At 48.0% G+C, this 9969-nt stretch overlaps 1 protein-coding gene across 1 annotated transcript; it reads left to right on the top strand.

The window, feature by feature from the left end:
- Window positions 1-1571: 1571 nt before the first annotated feature.
- LOC103636439 (patellin-3-like) lies at window positions 1572-4216 on the top strand. Its single transcript, NM_001346894.1, has 4 exons — window positions 1572-2887; window positions 3363-3487; window positions 3582-3723; window positions 3824-4216. The coding sequence occupies exons 1-4, from the start codon at window positions 1739-1741 to the stop codon at window positions 4076-4078; spliced, it is 1671 nt and encodes a 556-aa protein (NP_001333823.1). The 5' UTR covers window positions 1572-1738; the 3' UTR covers window positions 4079-4216.
- The last annotated feature ends 5753 nt before the right edge of the window (window positions 4217-9969 follow it).

Below are 9969 nucleotides of genomic sequence, written 5' to 3'. Positions count from 1 at the left end.
TAATGATGTCTGGCTTGCTGGCTGCTGCTCTGAGGTTGTCAAAAGGCCGGATGCATGGCGGAGTGCTCCAACCGTACGTATGCACTAGCCGTAAGGAAGTACAACAGCGGTGTTAGCGTTGTTGATGGGTGCGGTGCGGTAGTAGAAACTAGAAAGCGACAACGTAAGCGTGACTACGGCGCGCGGGGCCACCAAACGATCCTTCTTCCAACGTCTAGACGCGCGCGCTTTTGCAGGACACGCAACGGCTCCGCATTGGAAATGGGATCTTGCAGCGGGCCAGCAGGCACGCACGTCACATAGGATCCGTTCCGTGCATGCCCGCCCACGTTTGACTCATGCAGTCATGCCGTCCGTATCTGAGGACAGCAGGCGGTGGCGCTGGGCATGGGAGCATTGCATTGCATTGCCCAGCCCCCAGCATATGGGTGCGGGTGCCTGAGCTACTAGCTGCCAATCGGGGGTCCGGAAGAGAGCTAGCCGCCGAACCCGGCCGGCCGGGACACCTGATCAGATCTCATCAACCTAATGGCAAACAGCCAAACAGGGGTCGGGTCACCACTCACTCACCAATGCGCCGGAAGACGTCGGGCAGGCAGATCGATCGTTCGCGTTGGACATACACCTGGTCCAAAGCGAAGGCCTTGCTTGCTAGCGGCTGCTGGTTCGAAGGCGCTCAACATAAGGAAACGAACCGTAGAAATCGTCCATCCCGTGCGACCAAAAAATAGAAACACAACAACAGATGGGCAGAGATGAGCGAGGAGCACGGACACCCTGAAACGCTTTGCTGCTGGCGAAAGGCCATGGACAGCTATAGCTTTAGCTGCGCTAAGGAATTGTTTTGTAACCATAATCAGAATAAAAAAAAACTAAGGTCCCGTTTAGCACGCCTCTAGCTTCTCTAAAAATGACTCTGCTCTAGCTTTCCATCAAGAACAACTCATTTATAGAAGCCAATGTTTTTTTAATAAATCGTTTGGCAAAACTACTTTTGACGCGAGGGGAGGCGAGTGAGACGAGGAGCCGTTAGAAGCCATCTTTTTTGAATCTGGCTCATCTCTAAAATATGGCTCTAGCTTCTCCATGCTCTTTGTTAAAAGCTATTTTTTTAAACCGTTTGAGAGAGCTCCTCGAAAACCGAAATCAGAGCCCAAACAATCCCTAAAGTGACCAACAGACAAGTTCTATCATTTGAAATCTTCTTGTGACCATCAATTTGCGCGCAGATTTTGCCCGGGCCAAAAGGATGGAGTTTTTTTTATTAATTTTTTTAAAAAAAGTATATATAGAACTTGATATATTTCAGGTGTCTGAAATATCCAAATATATTATATTTTCCTACAACAATTTTCACCGTTAGTTCATTTGCAGTTGCAGGTAGCTGAGATTTATTTTAATAACAAAAAAAAAAACAAGCAAGACTCATACTACACTCTAGAAGCTACAAACCACGAGCATTTCCGCGGCGCCGCCTTCCTCCGGCTCCGACCCCCTTGCCCGTTGCAGCTGCATTGGTTTTGGTTCTCTTCAAGCCAGCCACCGCAAAGCGCGCAGCAAAGCTGGCCTCACTCATACAGCTCAGGTCCTCCCAAGCTCCTCCCTATATCTCTCTCCTCCCATCCCCCAAACCCTAATCCCCGGCGTAACAGTATAACACAACTGTCTCTCTCCTCCCTCCCCCTCACTCTTTCCCTCTCTCTCTCTGAAGCGCGCAGCTTTCAAAGCGTTGGGAGAGATGGCAGAGGAGACGCAGCCAGAGGCCGCAGCCGAGGCCGAGGTGGTCGTGACCGAGCCGGCGCCGGCGCCGGCGGAGGCGGAGGTGCCTGCGGCAGCAGATGCCGAAGCCGTGACCGAAACGGAGAAGAAAGCCGATGAGCCGGCGGTCACCGCCGATGACGCGGGAAAGGGGACCGGCTCGTTCAAGGAGGAGAGCAACCTCGTGGAGGACTTGCCCGACCCGGAGAAGAAGGTGCTCGACGAGTTCAAGCACCTGATCGCTGCCGCTCTCGCCGCCGGTGAGTTCAACCTGCCTCCCCCGCCGCCGCCGCCGAAGGCCAAGGAGGAACCCAAGGCCGAGGAGACGAAGACGGAAGAATCCAAGACCGAGGATCCGGCCGAAGAAGAGCCTAAGGCGGAGTCTGCGGCGGAGGAGCCCAAGGCCGAGGTAGCTGCGAATGCCCCGGATGAGGAGGTCAAGACGGAGGTGCCGCCGGTCGAGGAGGCCAAGGCTGAGACAGTGGCTGTGGAAGCCAAGCCTGCCGAGCCCGAGCCGCAGGAGAAGACCGTCGTGGTCGCTGAGGAGGAGCCTGCCACCAAGACGGTGGAAGCAATCGAGGAAAGCGTCGTGTCCGCCGACGAGGCGGCCGCGCCTGAGCCCGTGCTGGTCTGGGGCGTGCCGCTGGTGGGCGACGACGAGCGCACGGACACGGTTCTGCTCAAGTTCCTGCGAGCGCGGGAGTTCAAGGTGAAGGAGGCCATGGCGATGCTCAAGTCCGCGGTGCTGTGGCGCAAGCGCTTCGGCATCACCTCGCTCCTCGACGCCGACCTCGGCCTGCCGGAGCTGGAGAACGTGGTGTTCTACCGCGGCGCCGACCGCGAGGGCCACCCCGTGTGCTACAACGTCTACGGCGAGTTCCAGGACAAGGATCTCTACGAGAAGGCCTTCGGCGACGATGAGAAGAGGGAGCGCTTTCTCAAGTGGCGCATCCAGCTGCTGGAGCGTGGCATCCTGTCGAAGCTGGACTTCTCGCCCAACGGCATCTGCTCCATGGTTCAGGTTACCGACCTCAAGAACTCCCCGCCCATGCTCGGCAAGCACCGCGCCGTCACCCGCCAGGCTGTCACGCTGCTCCAGGACAACTACCCCGAGTTCATTGCCAAGAAGGTAACGGTTGTGCTCTAACCGTCGGTCGAATTATTGATTTGGAATTCTATAGCTGCATGATTATGATTCAACATTGCCATAGTGATTCGAAAATTTCAGTTCGGTAGTCTGAACTGAAAGATTCCAGTTTCGCGCGATTGTAGTTTAACGTTGGGAGTGAATGATTGGGCCAAAGCTTATTCGTTGGGTTCAGTGCTAAAGGTTGGGCCTTTATAGTGTCATGGACTTTTTTACTCTGGTCCGGCTGGTTTGAGTTGACCGTTGTCTTTTGGTGTGTGTGCTTTGTGTTAATCATAGTGCAGGATGGGATCTTTTCCCCTAGTTATTTTTTCCACATGATCAGGCTTGGGCAGCTAGTGTGCTGTTGTTTATTGATCCAGTGAGCAGACAGCTTGATGTTGATCACATCTTCAGAAGTTCCTTCAAATGTTGAATGCAAGTGTAACTGTAAATTTGTCTGGTTCATCTTGTACAGGTGTTCATCAATGTGCCGTGGTGGTATCTCGCTGCCAACAAGATGATGAGCCCGTTCTTCACGCAGCGCACCAAGAGCAAGTTCGTTTTTGCTAGCCCAGCCAAGTCAGCAGAGACTCTATTCAGGTTTGGCTTAGAAAATTTTAGGCTTGCTTTCCTTTATTTAGATTCCAAGCACTATGTTCATAATGTCCTGTTGATCTTATCTATGAAACTTCAGATACATCGCACCGGAACAAGTTCCGGTCCAATTTGGAGGCCTTTTCAAGGAGGATGACCCTGAGTTCACAACCTTGGACACTGTCACTGAGCTCACTATCAAACCATCGTCGAAAGAAACCATTGAGATCCCCGTCACCGAGGTGGTCCTTGCTAAACATCCTAGTTCACTTCTCATGCACCTTGCAGAGTGTTCTTAGATTGTTGTTGCTAATTATTTCCTACAACGTGCAACCTTTTCAGAACTCCGCGATTGTATGGGAACTCCGGGTGCTCGGTTGGGAGGTGAGCTACAGCGCCGAGTTCACCCCTGACACCGAGGGTGGGTACACTGTCATTATACAGAAAACAAGGAAGGTGCCCGCTAACGAGGAACCAATCATGAAGGGAAGCTTCAAGGTAGGCGAGCCCGGCAAGCTTGTGCTAACTGTGAACAACCCTGCATCCAAGAAGAAGAAGCTCCTTTACAGATCAAAGGTCAAGAGCATCAGCGAGTGAGTGAGTGAGTGAGGTTGCTGCTAGCTGCCTGGGTCCTAGAGTTAAATGATGTACCACAGTTCATCTCAGCATGATAGAAGAGAGGAGAAGCCTTTTGGTTTGGTTCGTTAATTTATTGGGTTTTGCTGGCTTTTGGTTCACATTCTATATTTTGTTTGGTTAAAACCAAAGCGAGCTTGGTTTTGTGACAGTAGATGGGGAAGTATAATGACATTCTGATGGATGGTTGTTGAGGAGGGCAGGGAAGACGAAAGGCTGGGGAATGTCTGCTCCTCTGTAGATGTGTCTGTACATTGCATCTCTTGGATTCTCATTGATATGTTTAGGTTTTAGGAGTACTTTGTCACATCATTATGCAATCCATGTTACTCTCTGCATGTTCCTCTTTCTCTTCGTGTCCTTTCCCTTGTTTAATTGAACGCTGTCTGCTGTCCATGCATATATCAGGATCTGCCTGCTCCCACCATTTATGTGCTCATTTCCAGCAACAAGGGGATGTCCTCAGAACCATTTGCCTGAGAAGAGATAATAATGGCCTTGTCGTGGGCTCACAGAAACTGCTTTGATCATGCTCTGATGACTGCACTGGGGGATGAAACTGTCTGCCTGTCATACCCTGCTTACTGACAGCAGAGCTTCACGTCTCATTAGGGAAAGCACTAGAAAGCAAACCATGTTTCAGTCTCCTTTGCATTAGGGAAAGCATTAGAAAGGAAAACGTGTGTCAGTAGAGGATTACGCCACGAGTAACGTGGGGATGCCTTCAGGAAACAATCAGCAAAAACTGACAAGGCTGCAGCACGGTTTACAAAACCGGTAAAAACCGGCGGTAAACCGGTCGGTTTACCGAAACCGCTGGGGTGCGGTTTCGGTAAACCACAGGTTTTTTTTCAAAATTCGTTCTAAATTTTAAAATTTTGAAAAAATTCATAAAAACCGAAAACCGTTGATAAACCGTTTTCTAGGACCGGTAAACCGTTATTTACAACCGGTAAACCGGTATTTTTTGCTGAAAACCCGGATTTAAGGCATGTTTGGTTCGTGGCTAACTGTGCCACACTTTGCCTAAGGTTAGTCGTCCGAATTGAAGAACTAACCTTAGACAGAAAAGTTAGGCAAAGTGTGGCAAGTTAGGCAGGAAACCAAACATGCCCTTAATGCCAAAACTGAGTATTTAGTTGTTAATTTAGGCATAGTAGTCTTGTTTACTATTATATGCTATATGTGAAGATGTTATAGGTTATATGTGAAGATAAACCCGTAGCTCAAGTCCAGTTTAGGCATTTAGAGAGTGTTTGGTTTGAAGAATCAATCCATCCAAATTAAGTTAGTGCATCATAGGTTCATTCCTCAGATTTGGTGGGATGACACCATTCCTCATATTTGGTGATGGATCAACTCATTCTATTCCACGAACCAAACAAAAATAGTGAGGAGTAAGAAGATGATGAACTAGCTCATTCCTCAAACCAAACACCCCATTAGTGGTCAATTTCGGTTTCATTTCCTGTCCAAGATGGAATTCGTGGATCAAGTAGCTTCAGTTCTTCTAATAACTATCCATCTAGACAAGACTCAATCTAGAACCCTTAGCTCCAGTTCTTCTATATGTGTTCCTAAAATTTACTGATCGGAAGAAAAGTCCAACACTTGGTGAGGTGCACATGCAATACACAAACACCAAACACACATACCGGTATGTTTTTTCTTTGTGGATAAATATTTATTTGCCGTTCTTGTTTTCTCGTTAATGTATCTCATATATTTTGTATAGACCTATCACTATCACTATAACGGATTGGAACAATATCACGATCCTTCCAACATGCCTTAGTACTATCACTATGATTCGAGATAAACATGTGAGTATTGTGAAAAAAGTCGACCTATGTGTCGTTGCCTCCTTGGAGAGTTGTAAAATAACTTGTATTTGAGTATTGCAAAGTTCGTTGGTTGTTTGTTGCATGAGAACTGGAGTTTATGGTTGCATACGTATGTTATATGTTATTTTAGTGAACACATGTCGTGTAGATCAATTAATATTTACTATGCAATATGAATTGAAAAAACTACAAATAAATCTTGTCAAAATTTTTCATTTTCTGTAAAAAAACAGCAAAAACCGGTTCGTTTCGCGGTTAACCGGCGGTTTAGAGCGGTTTTTCACCGGTTTTTCGCCGATAAACCGATTCGAATTCAAATTAATTTGAATTGGTCAAACCGGTCGGTTTTTACCGGTTTTTACCGGTTTACCGTTGGTAAACCGTTACCGGTGGGTAGCGGTTTTTATATATGAAACGGTTTTGTAAACCGTGGGCTGCAGGCCGCTAATGACGGGCGTAAATTATAAGCGTGGGTGGAATGGAACATCCAGAGGCGCCGTCGCTGATTCCAATGCTGTCATCGACTCATCGTGTTTCTCAAGCGACAGCATGCAAAGGAGAAAAAAGACTCAAGGTGACAAAAGGCGGGGCTGAACAGCTGTTGCAAATAAAAAAAAAAGAAGGCAAAAGAACATTGGCGGAGCAGCTGTAGCATCAAGGCAAGCAGAACTGCACGTCTGCACCCCATATCATGCTGCAAGCCCTTTGAGCCATTGACTCCAACAAGCACCAGCAAAAGGCCAGTGCTCATTTCCAGAGTGACCATGTGCTTGGACCTTAGTCTCACCCTAACCCTTCTGTGTTATATCTGGTCAACTACCGATCGATCATTCGATCTATATCGATTATCATCAGTTCTTATCTACCATTGTGTTTTAGTGCATAGCTTTTTATTGTCAGTCATCCACTATTTCATCGTTACACCAGATTTTTTTACATAATTTTAGTTGACATAAACACATCATTTATTAAAATAAAATACATCTAATTACATAAATAATTGAACAAAATTATATAATCTATAAAACTATTTAAAACTATATAACTCAAATATAAAATAAAAACATACTTTATAAATAAAATTACATAACACCGATGATGTTTGATGACTAGTATCTGGTGCACACCTACATGTACGATGTACTTTGTTGCAGGGTCCCTTCTTTGACATGGCGCTTCTTATATCTGATGTTTTATCTGATGCCTCACCAAACACGTCAAGTGGTGCAGAACCAATTTTCTTTGTTTCTTTGTGTGTCTTCTTTCAAGATTAATCCATCTTGTGTCTTAGACCCATGCATGCATGTTCTTTTGAAGGATCAAATTAGGCAACCAGGCGGAGTGAATAAGAGCCAATATTTTTTATGCTCAGACAATCTTAACTTGTTTCCCAATGCTACACCTAAACCTCTAAAACTCCAAAAATACAAAAGAGATATGTAAGCACCAATTGGTGGCTAGATATTCTAGGTGATGACCAAAGAACATAATGAAGCGATCAAATCGTCTAGAAATACGTTTGCGAGAAAAAACTTCTAATCTTGAGAAATGGAGTGCTTAACTTCATTGAAGATGCAGAAAATGCTCAAACAAAAAACATATCAACCAGATAGTCACTACATGTTTAGAGATATTCTCAGAGCATACACGAGTTCAACAAAACAAACCGATCGCAAAACAGACACCAAAAATCCTGAAACTTCCCAAAATAGTGCCACTTGCTCACGTTGTTTTCAACGACCCGAAATTTAAGTTCTAAAATGTAAAATTGATCTAAATGAACTCTGATTGAGCATAAATTTTGCACAGACCTTCACAAGAGTTTATAGATATCCATAAATTTTGAGCTAAAATACTTAAAATTCGAAGTGTACATAAAAATACGAATTCAATGGGGGTTTTCTGAAATGGCTCAAGGGATTAAATTATGTCTATAACACTTGGTGGCAATGATTCTAAGGGATCCTATCATTTTTATATCTAGCCCAAATGACTCCAAGAAGTCAAATTCACAAAACAAAATAAAAAAAACAGAATGAAGAACTCATGAAAAAAACTCAGAGGAAGAACTTCAAGCAAACAATTTTGCACATAGACTTACCACAAAGGTCATGACGTGATTAATGCCATCCTTTCCTATTCAAGAAAGCATATATGCAACAAGTTTAAAGCACCTAAGAATATCCTAACAAGAGAAAGTAGAGAGCAATATCCCAAATAGAATACTTGAGAGAAACTTAGTGTCGGCGTTTCGACCCGGGGGGTCCCTGGACCGACGAGTAAAATTGTCGCTGCGTGTCCCAGCCCAGATGGGTTGGCGCGAGATGGAACACAAAGGGGGGGGGGGAACCGCGGCTCGTGTTATCCTGCGTCAGAGGGCGTGCGCTTGCAGTAGGGGTTACAAGCGTTCGCGAGGGAGAGAGAGAGCGAGCCTGTTCGTCAGCCCGTTCTCCCGCGCGACCACCCTCGCGTGAGGGCCCTGGACCTTCCTTTTATAGATGCAAGGAGAGGGTCCAGGTGTACAATGGGGGTGTAGCTAAGCGCTAATGTGTCCGGCAGAGAGGTGCCAGAGCCCTATGTACATGCCAACGTGGCTGTCGGAGAGGTGATAGAGCCCTGTGTACGCGGTGTCGTGGCCGTCGGAGGAGCGCTTGAGCCCTGTAGAAGCACAGCTGTCGGGGCTGCTGGGACCTTGCTGACGTCTCCTTGCTTCCGTAGGGGGCTGGGAACCGCGGTCGTCATGGACGCACGCGGGGAGCCATCATTACTTGTTACCGGGGCGAGCCTGGATGGGACGCTGGTCTTGTTCCCCCGTAGCCTGAGCTAGCTAGGGGTAGGGTAATGATGTATCCCCTGTGGCGCGGTCGGTCCGAGCCCAAGGTCGGGCGAGGCGGGGACTCTTCCTGAGGCCGAGGTCGGGCGAGGACGCGATTCCTTCTGAGGTCAAGGTCGAGCCCTAGGGTCGGGCGCGACGGAGACCATCTTCTGAGGCCGACGCGGGGGCCGAGCCCTGGGGTCGGGCGAGGCGGAGACCATCTTCCGAGGCCGAGGTTGAGGCCGAGCCCTGGGGTCGGGCGAGGCGGAGACCTCCTCCTGAGGCCGAGGCCCAAGGTCGGGCGAGACGGAGCTTCCTCTTGCGCCTGAGGCTGCACTTAGTTGTTGTCAGCCTCACCCTGGTGGGTGGCACAACAGTCAGAGAGGGGCGAGCGGCGCTGTTTTCCTGTCAGGTCGGTCAGTGGAAGGGCGAAGTGACTGCGGTCACTTCGACCTTGCCGACTGAGGCGCGTGTGTCAGGATAAGGTGTCAGGCGATCCTCGCATTGAATGCGCCTGCGATGTGGTCGGTTGGTGAAGGCGAGTTGGCCAAAGTTGCTTCACAATGAAGCCTACCTGAGCTGGGCTTCGGACGAGTCGAGGGCGCGCCCGTTGCTTGAGGAGGCCCTCGGGCGAGGCGTGAATTCGCCTGGACTACTGTTCCCGCCCGAGGCTGGGCTCGGGCGAGGCGAGATCGCGTCCCTTGAGTAGACGAAGCCTTGACTTGAATTGCGCCCATCAGTCTCTGCAGCTTGTGCTGATGGTGGTTACCAGCCGTGTTTAGGAGTGTTGGGGGTACCCCTAATTACGGTACCCGACACTTAGAGAGAGCTCGTTGGTGTAGCCCTTTCTCCTTATTTACTTAGGGGTTTCCTATTCTAAAATATCGCTAGATACATAGAGTTTATCCACTCAGTCGAGGGTAAAATGGAACAACTGTTGGTATGGTGATCTGACAGCCACACTGATCACTTCACCAAGTTGCTTTGTCTTGATGCACCTTTCATGATGGCTCCTATGGGTGGCAATGGGTACGAGTATGAGCAAGTAACCATAGGTAATTATCCATCGGGCACAGGTATGGTAGAATTTGTTTGGATAACCCGCAAGGCTAACTATGAGCACTAAAATATTATAGCGGGGACATTTAAGTTAGACTAAGTAGAAGACCTTATAATAAAATATTAGACTCTAA

The sequence above is a fragment of the Zea mays genome, chromosome 8, assembly GCF_902167145.1.
Source record: "Zea mays cultivar B73 chromosome 8, Zm-B73-REFERENCE-NAM-5.0, whole genome shotgun sequence".
NCBI lineage: Eukaryota > Viridiplantae > Streptophyta > Magnoliopsida > Poales > Poaceae > Zea > Zea mays.
This window is presented reverse-complemented; position numbering and strand designations above follow the sequence as displayed.

What these genes read in the sequence shown, in the direction of transcription:
- LOC103636439 (NM_001346894.1), top strand. Translation starts at nt 1,739, where the DNA reads ATGGCAGAGGAGACGCAGCCAGAGGCCGCAGCCGAGGCCGAGGTGGTC. An exon ending in TCAGCAGAGACTCTATTCAG is followed by an intron (nt 3,488 to 3,581) that starts GTTTGGCTTAGA and finishes ATGAAACTTCAG; the next exon opens with ATACATCGCACCGGAACAAG. An exon ending in TTGAGATCCCCGTCACCGAG is followed by an intron (nt 3,724 to 3,823) that starts GTGGTCCTTGCT and finishes CAACCTTTTCAG; the next exon opens with AACTCCGCGATTGTATGGGA.